General features: G+C 38.8%; 1 protein-coding gene across 1 annotated transcript in view; it reads left to right on the plus strand.

Annotated features, from left to right (window-relative positions):
• The window catches only part of HAO1 (hydroxyacid oxidase 1), a 51,387-nt gene that overhangs the window by 3,450 nt on the left and 31,626 nt on the right, over positions 1–16,311 (plus strand). Inside the window, exon 2 of the mRNA XM_046678188.1 lies at positions 3,704–3,855. Coding sequence (XP_046534144.1) covers positions 3,704–3,855 — 152 coding nt within the window. The remainder of the gene's footprint in view (positions 1–3,703; positions 3,856–16,311) is intronic.

Consider the following 16,311-nt stretch of genomic DNA (forward strand, 5'->3'; position numbering starts at 1 on the left):
CAAATAAGGTAAAACAGATGGAGCCACAATGAAGAACATAGTTTCCTTTTGTAAATATGACAAGAACAGAGCCAACGTCAGCTTGCTACATTTTGCATGGCCTGACCTGATTGGAGTTCACTTGAAAAAGAGTAGTGTTTGGTTTCCTTACGCACGAATTCAATGTATCCATCTCAATCATGGTTTTCCTGAATTTGTGGCTTCTAGTGAAATTATCATGGGTGGAAAATAATTCTACCATTTGGGTGTTTAAAAGTCCTGATGATATTAGAAAATGAAGCTCTTCTCATTCCTGTTGAGAGGCTTCACCTATTGACACGGAAGCTTGTGTGGTTTCTTTTAGATAACATGATAAAAGTGATATCACTCTCTCACTTTAATATTTGAGAAGCAATATAAACTCACCAGTGACATTTTCAGTCCTCTTCTCATAGGTGTAAATGGCACGGAATCATTCAGCTAGTTTGCACGACAGGAAGTAAACTGCTTTTTGCTCTTGCATTAGGAAAAGCAGCCGCTATAATTGTCTCTCATTTCTGAAGATTCACGTGGAAAGAGATTTCATAGCCCAGCTCTCTTCTCTTCTCCTCCTCTTCCTCTTCCTCCATCTTCCTCCTCTCTCCATCTTGAACCTCAAAGCTGTGGCTTCTTTATCCAAACTGTTGACAAACCTCCACACACACCTGCACACACACACAACCACACACAATTTCAGGAGGTTCATGGGCCTTCTTGAAACCTTTCTACACACCAAAGCCTTCAAAAAATGGTTTGACTATTTCAATATGCTTACCATGCTATATTTTCTTCTGACTTAAATTCTTGCCCTCCTTCTTCCTTTATGAGGGTGCCTCAGAGGCTAATAGTGATCCAGTTAAATGTTCGAAAGATCTCATAGTATTATAAATGAATGGTGGTAAAGAAAGATTATAAAAATTATGGTATATTTCGTATACATATATACCTATTACATCTATATATACATATATTTTAAATACTTTGAGTAAACAAATTAATGAGGGGAAATTGGAATGCAATATGATCATACTGCAGGACTTATAAAACATTAATTCACTGTGTCCAGTTGGTGAGGTTCAGTAACAGCACACGGCTTTTAAGCTGAATGATGTGTGAGTGTCTTTCTTCAACAGAGGGGTCCTCTCTTGGGGAGTGTGTATATCACCTGATTTTTTTTTGATGAATTAAATTTGAGGCCCTTGTTGGATGTGAAGTGTGGATCAAAAGCCCTGTTAAAGGATCCCCACCTTTACCCCACTTCCTTTACTCGGATGTCTTCATTTTCCACCCTTTGAAAAAGGTTTATTATTCAATCGGTTCAATTGTTTTGTCAATCTTGATATCCTTTTTCCAAAGTGGAGGTCCCATAAGAGCACAGTCCAAGGTTATAGTCAGCTACTATTTTATGTAAGATTGTGGAAAAATTACTCTAATTGGGGGTAGGGTCTGGTGGGGCTTGGAAAGCTATTGGAAGTATCCGACAAGGTGAGTTGTAATTGCTTTTCGGGAAATATCAAAATGTGGAGGACTTTTTAGAGAACATACATTTCCCACTCCATTAATCTCATCTAGTTTTTGCGTAGAAATTGCTTTTGTGCGACTAGAAGTGTTTTGTGCATTGGTTGATGAGTCTCTGTGCTGTCCTGCCCAGAACAGAAGCTAATGTGTACGGGGAAGCCGGAATACACCGTTATTAAAGTGACTGCGCCACCATGTGGACAAGCGTAAAGCTACTGCCTGGAGATAGATTGAGCCTTGCTCTATAAATGGGAATTGGACATTAAAAATGTCCCTTCTGCCTCATAGACACACACATGCACACACAGGCACACACAGGCACACGCAGAGCTGATGCCCCGCAGCTCTGTGTGTGCTCTTCATAAAAGTTTCCATTGTTTCTCCAGCTCTAAGTAAATATTAATGCCTTCCAAGGCCAGCACGCCAACGGCTGCCATTAAAATCTTTTTCTCTCATTCTAATAACACACTTAGAGATGATTGGTAATAAAAACTCTCTTCAAGGCTTCTGCCTCTTCCCTTTCAAAACAGAGATCAAAGAATCATGCTGTGAGGGTCAGTCGAGAAGAAAAGACTTCCAGCAGCAGAGCATGTGGTGTGTCAGAAAATAATGACAATTACGATGTTCAAAGGAATTGCAGAGGAATCGTACAGTAAAACTTCTTTATTATGCTTTTCAGGGGCTGGACATTTTTACTTTATTATATGTGGAAGGGTTAGATTACAGACCCTTAGTTATTCCACAAAGCAACATGAAGGCAGAATTTCTTCTTCCGCTACAGGAAGTAGGCTTCAATTAAGACTTTGGAGAGTTGATTTATTTTGGTTACTCCATCACTAAATCACACTTTACTGTATTAACTAAAAATCTTGATCTTTCTGGAAGCAGAGTTAAATCTAGGTAATGAAAGTTGAATGCTGGTTAGGTACATAAGTGTGTCTCCACACACGCGATTGCCTTAGTGCTCGCTAAAAACAGGACTCAATTTCTTCAGTTTTAATCAGTTACTAATGAGGAGAAAAATAATCCTGAACAAATAGGATGATATAAATTTTGCTGAGAGGAAAGAGAACTAATCCTCCTGTAAATTTTACTAGTGAAGTTTTGGTTCTTGGTTTATTGGTAATTTTCATTGCTACACAGAAGAATTGGAGAAAAAGTCTTCTAAAATAATATTCAAGAGTCAAAAATTTTTTAAGCCGAAAACTCCAGTCTCTGCCCAACAACATTTTTGAGGAAAATGCTCAATTAAACAACAAAAAAATTATCTTCCCTCATCATTTTTCAATGGATACAGAATTCAGATTAAGGGTTTTGAAGAAACTACATTATCATTTTAAAAGTAATTGCCTGAAGCTACTGTCTGTTATTAATAAAAAGATAAAGTAGACATAGCATATCGTTTAAAACTATAATCTAACTTCTCTGCCTTTGTATAGCATCTTCAAAATGGCTTGGAGAAGTGAAATGAAAGCTATGTTCACACAAAAACGTTTAAGTGAATGTTTATAGTGGTTTTATTTATAATTGCTCCAAACTGGAACCATTTCAAACGTCTCTTAGCTGAGAAATGGATAAACAAACTGTGGTACCTCCATACAATCGAATACTATTCATCAAACACAAGGGACAAACTATTGATACATGCAGCAACATGGAGGAATCTCAAATGATTACCACCAGTTAAAGAAGCGAGACTCAAAAGGCTATATACGATATGATTCCATTTATACGATATTCTTGTGAAGTAAAGTTATAGGGACAAAACAAATATGTCAGTGGTTGTTAGGGAATTGATTGGGGAGGGATTTACTACAAAAGCAATGAAGAAGTTTTTCAGGATGGTTGAACTATTCTAGATCTTGATTGTCTTGGCAGTTACATGACTGTGCATTTGTCAAAGCTCACAAAACTGTACACTCGAATGGGTGAATTCTACTATATTATACCTTACTAAGAACAATGGCTTGATAAATTCATTATTATCTTATTGCTAACTTTCCATCTTAACCAACATTAAAATTGTCCCCTTTCCTTTAGGCTTGTAAAGTAATTTGCTTGATGGGGAAAATTCAAGAATATTGTCTCTCTTTTTTGCTAAAGCATAATGTCAAAGCTTTGGTTATACTTTTGAAATTCTGAAACCTTTCTTTAAAAACAATTCTAGATGGAAGCTGTATCCACGGATGCTCCGGAATGTTGCTGAAGTAGACTTGTCGACTTCTGTTTTGGGGCAGACGGTCAGCATGCCCATATGCGTTGGGGCTACCGCCATGCAGTGTATGGCTCATGTCGATGGGGAGCTTGCAACCGTGCGAGGTAGGAACAAGGTTCTCACCCAAAGGGACAGAAGACAGCTAACATTTAGTGACTCCTTTCTCTGTATGCATGAAGCCAACAAGCCAACCCTTCTCTGGGTGTTTTTGCACTCACAAAAGTTAAGCTCATTGACTCTGCCATCAAAATGCCTGTTCTTGCACATCCTGCTTCTTTATTTTCTAGCTGCTTGACTCTGGGCAAGATGCTGTTTGTACTACAGTTTCATTAGCTGTAAAATGGGGATAAAATTGGTACCTACCTTCTTGGGTTACTGTGAAGATTAAATGGTCACACATATAAAGTGCTTAAAACGGTGCCTGGCACAGAGTACTTTCTCAATAGCTTTTAGTTATATCATGAGTATTAATATCAACATCTCAGTAAATGGAAGTCAGAGAAGTTACCTCACCCAAGGCCATACAGCTAAGTAGTAGAAGAGATTGGGTTCAACCTTGTGGCTACCGTATTTCAAAGCCTTTCCTGCTTCCCGAAGTCCATGTGATTCTCACAGAGAAAGAGCAAATGCAGTGACCTGGTTGGTTGTGTTTTCTGCCATGGTTTTGGACCATGATTAGTTTTGACAAATGGGTTATATTCCCAATAGAGCATTTCTAACTGCCTTAGGAGAGAGTGATGAGAAATTCAAATATGATGTAAAGACATTCCTTATTACAGCTAATTTATTGACTTTCCAATCCCCTAGCAACTGTGAACAGTTGGAAGGGCATGTGCAATGATAAATCTCCCAACATTCTGCTTCAGAAACTCATATAAAATTTGATTCTGAATTCTATCTGACTGTTTTTGATTCTTAGCGGGGCAGGGAATTCAGGCTCAAAGAAAGGAACTAAATACTATTGTAAAGCATTGTAGTTCTAAGAATTAAGGATCTTGTAATGTATTCACTTCCCTCCCTGAAATGTCTTCCACAGAATTCTGCCAGGGACATCAGCATGACGCAGTAAGGTGGTGCTGGACAGACAGGTCAGAGCCTGGGCTTCCTTAGCTCCAGGACCCAGCCATTTGTCTATGGTAATCCTGAAATATGGGTAGGGATAAGAAAAAAAAGAAAATACTAAATGGGTATCTGTCTATTTAAAGTTGGGATAAGACAGTACTTCCCAAGCATGCTGTAGACAATATCCACTAAGACAAGGCAAACACATCCACATAAAAATATGAAACATCCATGCTGTCAAATTTCTATTAAAAAAATGAAAGCAAATGGTAACCTAAGAAAATTGAAAAAGTATGAGACTACAAATGTCCTTTCTGTGTGAAGAACTCTTGTATTTGAATAATTAAATAACATATAGCACAAAGTAGATAAAAAGATGTAAGCGCAAAAAGATATAAATAGGAAATTCACAAATAGAAACCTAAATGACCAAGAAACATATGAAAAGTGTTCAGTTTCACTAATTATTAAATAAATATGAATTATAACTATATATTTTATTTTCTAAATATCAATTGTTATTTTAAGATTATACAGTGTCATGAGGTTAGAAGGAAAATGTTCATTTTCAAATACTGGTAGAAAGAGTGTAAAGTAGAATAATCTTTCTAGAAAATGATTTGGCACTGCGTATTTAAAGCTTTAAAAATGTGGATTCCATGTGATGCTGTAAATTCTCTTCTAGGAATTCCAAGGAAGTAACTATGATTTTGAGGAACGACCTTTCTGCAAGAGTTTTCATGCCTTTGTTATTTTTAATAGGAGAAAGATTGGGGGAAAAAACACCCAAATGTCCCATAATTGGAGATTGCTTGCCAAAAATAGGGTGCATTAAATATGGGATACAATTTTAAAAAATCGTATCATAGAAAGAGTATAATGGTATGGAAAGATGTTACAATATATTATATTTTAAAAAGCAGTTACAAACGATAGTAAGGTCCTATCATACAATTATTTTTAAGGACAAAGAATGCAGACTACATTTTATAAGTGTTTATGTATGAGTGATGGAAGTACTTCTAACTTTATAGTCTTCTTGCTTTTGGTCCATACTTATAAAATTCCATTTCAATTATTTTGTAAGAAGGGAACAATTAAAACTAAATTTAAAAGAGGAGAGAAAAATGGAGAAGGGGCCCAGAAGAGAATGGAAATGAAGGGGAGGAAGTAAAAGAAGGCAGTAAGCAGAGCTCACTTGGTGAAACACCCTGGAGCCTGCAAGTTATTGTTATATACATTACTTTATTTGATATTTGACACGTGTCTCTGTCCCCGTTTTGTGGGCAAAGGGCTAGAGTTCCAGAGCAAGCAGGTTTTTGTAACTAGTAAATGATAGGACTTACTCTCTACCTCACTTCTGAAGGTCCCAAGATCGGTGCTCCTTATTTTTGGTGGAGGTGGGGTGGAAAGAAATAGCAGAAGAAAGTTTGCTTAGAAACTGTAGTTTGGTAGCCTAGGCAGGACTATTTGATCCAAGATATTTCCCGTCAGCACTAACCACGAGGTTTTATTAAATACCTAGTGAAGTCTTTTTGCTTTAGATTCATTTACCAAATACTTAGAATAGTATTTTGGGCACTATTCTAAGCATATTACAAGTGTTAAAGCATTGAATCCTGAGAGCTGCCCAAAGAAGTAGCTTCTATTCTTAAGTCCATTTCACACATGAGAGGCTGAAGCACACAGAGGTGGATAACTTGCCCAGCGGCACGCAACTCATAAATGATAGAGATGAGATTCAGAACCTGGCAGCCTGGCTTTAAGTCTTGGCTCCTAACCACCTTGTACTGCTTTTATTCTCTAGAAAATCTCAGAAAATGTCATAAGGGGAAGCCCATTCATCTGTCCATTACAATCTCCTAAAAGTAATTATCACTTTAGGGACATGCAAAACAGGCCCCCCCCAGGAAAGTGACATGCTTGATAGACATTTGGATAAGGTGGAACAGGCAGGATGGAGAGAGGGTGGTGACACTGAGGACACAGAGGAACTGGCAATGAGAGCTTGCACCACGACCTTCTAGAATCTAAGATCTAGGGTCAGGTCCCTGTGAGGGCAGCGACATCAAAATTTATATTCTTGATTCACAGTAGAAACCTTCCTCAAGGATTTCAACATTCTTAAGGTTTACTTCTATGTTCCAAGTACCACCTACGGATGGATGGTCTATTTAATACTTAGATTAATCCTGAAAGTCGATGGTGACCAGCCCATACCCAGGAGCATTCCTTGGTTGGTATGTTTCGGTTGCAGGATGGATAAGTTATGTGGAAGGAAGGGAGGTGTGCCTGGAGCAGATGCTATTGGTGCTCAGGATATATTCCGGTGTTACTCAACATTTCTATCAGAACCCACAACTTTTTGCCTGACATTTTCTCTAGCAACAGAAGCTGACAGAAGCTCACTCACACATACCCAACAGTGGGTTGGGTATGTGTGAGTGAGAGGGGACCCCTCAACCAATGATACAGGTGTTGGTGGATAAATACTCTCTTTGATTAGAGTAACTGAAGCATTTTTTAACACTGTTGCCCTGTGTTTCCCAATGGAATTGAGTCCCTGTTGCCCTCAGAAGCTACCTTCCCATGGGCACACCCTTCACTGACTGCCTTCCCATCCCTCTCTCACTTTCCTGCTCCTTCCACTCACCCTGAGATCATTCCCAAATAAAAGACTTGTGCTCATATCTCTGTCTTATTGTTGGCTTCTGGAAGAATGCGAACCAAGACAATAGCTAACTGAAGGTTACATATGGCCCCAGGCAAATTTAAGTAAGAGTGTAAGAACATTCATATTTGGTAGAGATTGCTTTCTTTTCTAAAAGCTCAGAAAATTGACATGGGAATTATGCAGCTGATATTTGGTTTACTCTATCCTTTCAAAAGATGGAAATCCTTTCAAGACAGCTTGATCCTTGGGGACTTTGTGAAATCTACGGAAATTGTTGTGGTGGAATTTTCTTCCCCATCCTCCTAATTTTCTGGACCCCTAATCAAAGTCTCCTGTTTCTAGGTCCTTGGGCCCTAGCTAGAAGGAGAAGTTGGGGCCAAGTTCAGAGGACAGGGGTTAGTTAGCAGTCCTCTCTGGAGAAAGTGTCCCTATCAGCCTGATCAGTAAGAGTAGGTGAGGGCCATTCAAATCCCCAGGGAATGGGCTGGTCTGAGTACTTAGAATGGGCATCCAGAAAGTTCTGGAAGTTGCCATAGTACCACAGTTTCACCTTCCCAGTTGGTTTTCACACTTTTTCACAGAACCCTGCTTCAAGAGACCTTTGGCTTTTCTTCTCACCACTATGAGATACATCCCTGGTATGAACTCAGCCCAACCACACAGCTCTATTTTTTTACGTGGCTGTGTGTTTGTAGACTGACCAATAGAGATACTCTTTCTTCATTTTCAAAATGGCAATGAGTAGAGGGTTGCAAATAAAATACAGGGAGCCAGTTATACTTGATCAGGTAAACAACAAACCATTTGTAACTGAGTATCCTGGATACTTCTCTACTATACCTGGCACCCCAGCTGAATACGAACTCTTACCTCTAGAGGTTCTTGTGAGGATCACACGCGATAAATGCTAGGAAAAGCTTCCCAAAACGGGGCACACTTTTTATTTGCCCCTCAGAGTCCAAGTCCCTAAATATTTCTCTTCCACACATTAAATCTCACTTTCAGAAAAGTACACTCTGTTTACATCTTAGTGGGAAGGAAAATTGCTCTTTTTACTTTGCTAAAGATACTTTTGTTTTCACCTTTATGCAGGAACCTCAAAAAATGGCTTTAAAGGCCAGGTTGGTAATGTAAATGTCCAAAGAGAGATGAAGTTAAGAAAAGAACAATGCAAACTGAGAGGTAGAGACTGTAGCAAACCTGAGATTGCAGGTTCCATGGAAAGGAGGCAGCCATGTCTTGGAGCCAGCTAGCTATCGCCCCAAGGGAGTGTGGATTCAGGGGTGCCAAATCTTCCAAAATTTTAAGAGAAGCCAGAAATCTTGATTTTTATGTGCAATCTCCTGGTTTTAAATGTTGGCAAATAAATCAAAATTCTTTAAAACACTGTTTGGGGCAACAATGTGTAGGCCAAAGCAAATACTTTTGTGGGCTCCAACTGTCCCCTGGGCTGTCCGGCTGGGACATCTGATTTATGTGGAAATTCACCACTAACTCATTTCACGTCTTGCGGCAGGTCATTTTCACTCTCTAGGATTACGTTTCCTCATTGATAAAGTGAGCTGCTTAAGTAGGACTGGTGGTTTGCTTACCACGTCCCAAGGAGGCTGGGGTTCTTCCCAAGGATCGGGGAAGTTAGATGTGCCATTGAGGCTGCAGCTACTTGTGTTGCATTTTGGGGTTCAAAAGAACAGTTATTTAAAGAAAGAGTTCTTCTGCTAAGACAAAAACAAAGAAAAAAATCTCCCACAATGAGAACCCTCAAAACCAAAATGAGAAAGTTCCCAACAGGGCTGGATGATCTTTACAATTTTTTTTTTTCAGTATATAAATAAATGGTTTTATCCCTGTTTAAAATTCTATCAGATCCAAAAAGAGAGACCACTCAAAGTAGAGAACTGCCCTTCCTTCTATTTCTCAAATCTCACCTCCTTCCTCTACCTTCTGCCTTCTGTGCCAGCCCTGGAGGCCATGGATGGTGGAGTGAGCATCTGTGCATTTGATGTTCATGTGTCATAGCTGCATTCTTGGGATAACGGAGAGCAAGCACATATGTATTTATCTCTGGATCTTGCCGAAAACACAAATAGGTGTTTAATTAATGCTAGACAAATTTAAAATGCTATACTTCAAAGTCATGTGCAGAATGATGATAACCGATATTTATTTAGTAATGAATGTGTACCAGTCAATTTAAATGTATTAACCCGTCTATCCCTTACTACCATCTTAAAATATGTGAGCCCAAAGCCCTAAGGATCTTTCTCCAACTCCTGTGGTTGTGGAAACTGAGGCTTGGAGAGGTTAAATACCTTGCTCAAGGTTATTAATCACTTACACGGTGCTGTCTATAATATCCTGGTCAGTTACTGATATTTCCAAATGTCATTAACTACAGCAAGAATGCTAAGGCAAGCTCTATGCTACAGTCCTGGGAATGTTAATTGAAAACGTTCTATGTTTTTATAGTTTTATCCCTATAGTTTTGAGAAGATGGAATAAGCCACAGAATATGAAACTCATTAGGAAATATGACCTTTGTAAAAAATTCAGGAGCATAAATAAATGGGCTTGAATTTTAAACAAACAAAAATTAAAACTCCTAAAACTCTTCTCTTTTAAGATAGAAGGAAAATAACTGGGAAACACTGAGTGGAGAGCAGTTTGCCAGGCATTGTGTTATGAATAAGAGATTTACTGTGGTAGATGATTTAGTTAACACTTTAGTAATTGACAATTGTTATAATATATAAGAAGCCATATAATTGCCTCTACATATAACACCACATCCATTTGAAACTCTATTAGATTGGTTTCTGGTTTTTAAGTTTTGTCCTTCATATAATCTTCAGAGATGAACACAGAATCATTTCCATAAATATTTAACACATTGAAGGAAATAGCAGTAATAAACATAAATGCTAATAGCATATAAAAGAGGTAGTCTCATGAGGTTAAATTTCCAGCTGGCAAGATAAGTAGAGCATCTCTAACTTCTCAAAGAACCAATTAACAAAATGCTTGCTACACCACTGAGGCTTTTGGGACATGATCATGGAAATCTCTCTGGTTTTATGTAGAGTAGTTGTAATAAATTTTTATTTCATCCTCCATGGAGCTATATGAGCTCTTTTTGCTCCACTTAAACATGGGAAGTCAAAAAGAAAGAGAAAAACAAAGATTAAATCTTCATTTATCCTTTTGCTTCTGACTTGTTATGTGGACAAGTGCCACATGAGGGAGTGCTGGGACCTCAAATAGAGAAAAATCAAAACCCACCTAATGCGTTCCAGGAATGCTCAGCATATTAGCAAATTCTTATTAAACTGTCAAAAAAAAAAAGATTTTAAAAGAAATTCCTGTCCCTGGATGCAATTAGAGGTTACCACACAGGATTTGATGGGCCATAAAACCATTAAATCTAAACACTTTCTTTTTGAGCCTAAAAGGCCAGAACATTCCAAAGTGAAGTTTTGGGACTCAGCTATGACTTGACCACCTATTAAGGTGCAGGTGGAACAGATTGCAGAGTAACACAAAGAGCCATACAGACCCCAAAGAACTGAATTAGGGTGTAGGTGAGAGCTTTAGCTGTTGAATTTTCTGGATTTTCCAAGATTAAGTGATCAACCTTAACATTGAGTGAAAGACCATTCGGCAAGAAAAATTGTCATTTCCTTTGCTCCAGACCCAAACGATGTATTTTTGAAAGCTTTATTGATTTATATATTTATGTGTTGTACTAGGTGACCAAGTAGATATACATTTCAGCATACCTACGAGGAAAATATCCTCATTATTCTCAATTTTACCTAAATCCAGGAAAAGCACCAGATTTGCTTTCAATGAAACTTTTTCTGAAGTGAGCGCCTTTTATGTACCAGGTGCCTGGACTTTGCATCCCTATCATTAATCCTCACAATAGACCTGCAAGGTGATTATCGTTTATCATCTCCTCATTTGATGTGGAGAAGGATGCCCTTGACCAAAGTCTAGTGCTGGTCAGTGGTTAAGCTGGGCTTTGCCCCTAGATCTGTTTCACTCCAGAGTCTGACCCAGTCTTTGTCCATTATTTTATTCATTTTTACTAAGGAGGAACAAAAGTAGGGAGGAATAAGGGAGAAAGGACAGTTCACTAAAACTTGGTCTGAATTACATCAGTTAAACATTTCGAGGGGAATACCTCTTTGCATCATTGTAGTAAAAAAAAAAAATAAATGAATTCACACCTTTTCTCACCTTTATTTTCAATCTATTTCAGCTCAATTTGATGTCTTGGACCTTCTTTTCCAGCAATTAAAAGTCAGTGGACACGTTCTTTCTGCATACGCACTCACACACATTACATATATATATTCATACGCATACACATACATACATATACAATAAAAGATTATGGACCTCCTTTATGTATATATATACACATGGATGTAGAATATATATAAAATGTATAATTTGTATCTAAAAATTTTCAAAAAATGATAGATTCAGCATTGAAATCACTTTAAAATGAGACAAACTTCATTAATCAAAAACAGCTATTAACAAATTAAACTCTAGCTTTGTTAAAGACTAACATTAAATGGTATGATTGGTAGGATTTGGCACCAGAATTTAAGTGATTGGGCAGCTTTCTTAAGAACATGAGATTGCTTCTCCTCAAGTTATTAGCATACCTGATGATTTAAAGTGTGGCAGTGAAAAGGAGAGGCTCGTATGTGTATCTCGACACTGAGATTGTTAAACTGAGGAAGGTTGACTGAAGTTGTGGTGTGCAAACTTGATACTCCTTGAAATCATCTTTATTTTATTTATGTTTTGGTGAGGAAGATTGGCCCTGAGCTAATATCTGTCGCCAATCTTTCTCTTTTTGCTTGAAGAAGATTGCTGCTGAGCTGACATCTGTGCCAATCTTCTTCTATTTTATGTGGGATGCCATCACAGCGTGGCTTGACGAGCGGTGCTAGGTCCATGCCTGGGATCAGAACCCACGACCCCAGGCTGCCAAAGCAGGCATGAGAACTTAACCACTATACCACCGGGTTGGCTCCTTGAAATCATCTTTAAAAGGCATTTCACGTGTGGTCTGCCAGTTATGCCAGGACCCGACAATGCTCTAAGATGACAGAATAATAACCTGGGAATCATTACAGTAAAGCTAGTGTTTGTCTGTTGCGGAGTTCTGCCCCAGAGACACAGTGGAACCACGGAAAGGAGAGCTAAGATGTCATTGGGTCTAACTGTTCCTTGAAAATATTTCCTCACAGTAAAAAAGAGTTCTAGAGGTGTAGTGACGGTGTGCTCTCTCAAGATTATACTGCTCAAATTCAGGCAATGGGCCATCACCAAAGCGCTGGAAAGACGAAGTCTGGTTTCTTAGCCTTTCTTGGCAGTGTTTAAATTGGTTAAGTTCCCTAAATCGTAAATTAAGGTTTGTTTGACTGCTTCTAAGTATTTCAAGCGTAATTGTAGTGAAAGTCTTATTCTTCTCTTAGATTACTAGTTCAGAAAATTCGTTTTCTGAGAAATCTCAATGGTAACTTCAATCATTCATACAATAAGGTTAATTGTGTTTTTAACAAACCTGTTTAATGACAGTTCCTGTTCGAAGAAAGGCTGACACACTCAATGGATGTTAGGGTGCACATTTATGCAAACACTTCAATATGTCAGACACTGAGTTTAGAACTACACAACTGCTTGATACTTTGTCACTGCATATTTTCCCCATTACATAATGACTTCCTGTGCAGATGACAAAATGCGTTTTCTCAACAAAATTTTCAGTGCAGCTGTTTTGATGACTAAGTTTTGTAGGAGCTTTTTAATCGAATGCACTTAAAAAAACCTTTAGGCCCTTTGAACATATTACCCCTTTTCCTTTAAACACATAATTTTGGAAACTTAACTCACCTTTCCCATAAAGGAGAGTTATTTTCAAAGAAATCATTTGGACCCAAAGTAGCACATTGCTCAATTGTTCTGCTCTAATCTGGCTATATGATTTGTCTCACAAGAATTAATGTTCCGAATAAGAGACATTGACTCCCATTGATAGCTAATATTTTATATTTTCCTCTGTTTGTTTTTGTTGTGGTAGTAGCTGCGAATGAACATTCTGAAATGTGTTATAGTCCCCTCTCTTGTCACTCCTAACTTGACGAAGTTGAGTTTTACTTGATGATTCAGCTTCTTATTTATATGTGTAAGATTGTTGGACCTGACATTAAACATTTGGAAGTTATTTTATATTTGGCAAATTGGCCTTCTCAGCTTTAAGTAAGCTGTCTCTCTTCTTCATCTTCTGTGATTTTATTTTATTTATTTATTTATTTATTTTTTAAAGATTTTATTTTTTCCTTTTTCTCCCCAAAGCCCCCCAGTACATAGTTGTATATTCTTCTTTGTGGGTCCTTCTAGTTGTGGCATGTGGGATGCTGCCTCAGCGTGGTTTGATGAGCAGTGCCATGTCCGCGCCCAGGATTCGAACCAACGAAATACTCGGCCGCCTGCAGTGGAGCGTGCGAACTTAACCACTCGGCCACGGGGCCAGCCCCTCTGTGGTTTTATTTTTATTTTGTAGTTTATTTTTGCTTCTAATCTAAAATCTAGATTTTAGAGTGGTTAAGTGGTCTGGGGACGGTTACTGTAGTACAATTTAATTCCTTGATTTTAAAGCTAGTAAGAGATGAATGCATAAGAAAATGTGGCAAAAGTACCTGTGTCTTCTCCAGAGGGACACCAGTGGAGAAGAAAGGTTCATCACAGGATGTGACTGGCAATTGGCAAGAAACGCACCAGCACTGTACACCCTACTGCCACTGATAAGTTTCTCCCTCCTGTTTTCTGTAAGGTCCTATCTTTACTCAGGCCGTCTGATATATCCCATTAACTTGGATGAGTCCTTGTGAAAGAAAATATCTACCTCATGGTTCTCAAAGGACAGTCTTCAAAACAAAAGCATGAATATCAAGGAGGAACTTGTCAGAAATGCTGAATCTCAGGTCCCTCTCCAGACTACTGGGTCAGAATCGAATTTTATCAACATCCCCCGCTTGAGTCCTATGCACGTCAAAGCTTGAAGCACTGGATAGAGCCTGGGAAGAGAGTTCCTGCTGGTTCCCAGCCAAAGGCGTAGTTTAAATCCTCAAAGGTGAAACAGTATTGGATGTAGTGTGACTATCACCCTCATCTGAAGACCCTCTAAGATCTTCTGGGAGCCTGCTGATTTCAGGACAATTGCCTGAAATGATCAGGAAGTAAGAAGCAGACTCTAGATAATAAGAGAGATGTGTACAAAGCAGTTTTCAATTAAAAATTGGGACTGGGTAAGCTTAGTATGTGGTGCCCTAAAACTCAAGTCCCCAACAGGTCTCCTATCTTCTCTCTTCCACATCCAGATTGGACCAGAAGTAAAAGTTTTCATTAAGGCTTAACGTCAAGCAAAACCCTGCCAAAATCTAGAAGCACAATTGCAATTTTTAGCCATAGAGAGGATTCTGCCAGTTTGTGCTGTTTTGCAAAGCTGGTTACCTGTTCTAGCCCTTTAAGTGTTCCAGACAGTTGAGCATTCTATTTAAATCACTGTATGCGGGAATTTAGGATTTGTATCAACCCCAGAGGTGACTCCATTCACGTCTAATATGAGTTGATGTCAACCTCAGTAGTTGATTACAGTGTAGGAAATTGAGTTAACTTTCATTGAATGGTGGTTTGGGGAGGCAGACCCACACTTGATGTTAAGCCAGATTTATTGCAGACCCTTGTAGCATTTCCCCACCCTCAGGCATGCGATTTAACTCCAATAAGAAACTTTACTGTAGGTGGGTTTGAGGACAACTTTTATTCTATTAAACAGAATGCAGCAACATTTTCCACTAGCCCACAGCCCATTTTGGCAGGGGAGGGCTTATGGGTGATAGGAGGCAATGATATTAATCTCATTTATTTCCATCTTACTGAACTTACAGTGGTATTGCAAATGAAATAGAAACAAAAAAATGTGCTGAGAACTTAAAAAACTTTTCTTCCGTGTATTGTTGTTTGACGGCTGGACTAAACAAATGCTGGCAGCCCCTTAGGTCTACGCTGAAGTTCCCTCCGTGGAGATCTGTAGACAGGTCAGGGGTCGGGGGAAAGGCATATTTTTGTCGCATCTTCTGGCTTATTTGCTGTTGTCGTGTCCATGACTTTTCAATGGGATGTACACCCTGAGAATGTAGGAATTATCTCCTTTGATCACCTCTCCCTATATAGGACCTAGCAGAGAGTGCCTTGGCCTGGAGAAAACTCCTCTCTCTCAAGAGCTTTCTTCCTCCAGATAGTGAGTATTTGACACTAGATCTGGAAGGGAAAGAGGGATGGGTGTCTTGAGCAGCAAAACCCTTGCAGAGGAAAGCTGAGTGTGGAGATTATGAATAATGATATTAAGAAATCCAGGTCCTTGGCAAAATTATGAAATTTAAAAAGCTATCTAGGACTTCTTTTTCCAAATATTGTTAGATGTTCTCTCATTTAACCGTTTACAATGGCACGGCCTTAAAGTTTACACAGAAGACGTTCACAAACATTGTCCAGTGGGCTATAAGTGGGAGGGGCAGCAGCCATGGTTGGAGCTACTTTGCAGATGAAATGTGCCTTGTGGATGGCAAGGCCAGGCCTGTAGCACAGGCCTCTGACTCTCAATCCATTTTATTCTGTTGTCTTTCTGAGATACAGCCATTATCTCCCAGGTTATATACATGGCTTTATGTTTCAGCTTCAATGCCTGAGACCTTACTAGTGTTTCTTTTAGTGATTGTGTGCACGTGTGTGTGTGTGAGTG

This window comes from Equus quagga, chromosome 12, assembly GCF_021613505.1.
Source record: "Equus quagga isolate Etosha38 chromosome 12, UCLA_HA_Equagga_1.0, whole genome shotgun sequence".
Classification (NCBI taxonomy): Eukaryota; Metazoa; Chordata; class Mammalia; order Perissodactyla; family Equidae; genus Equus; species Equus quagga.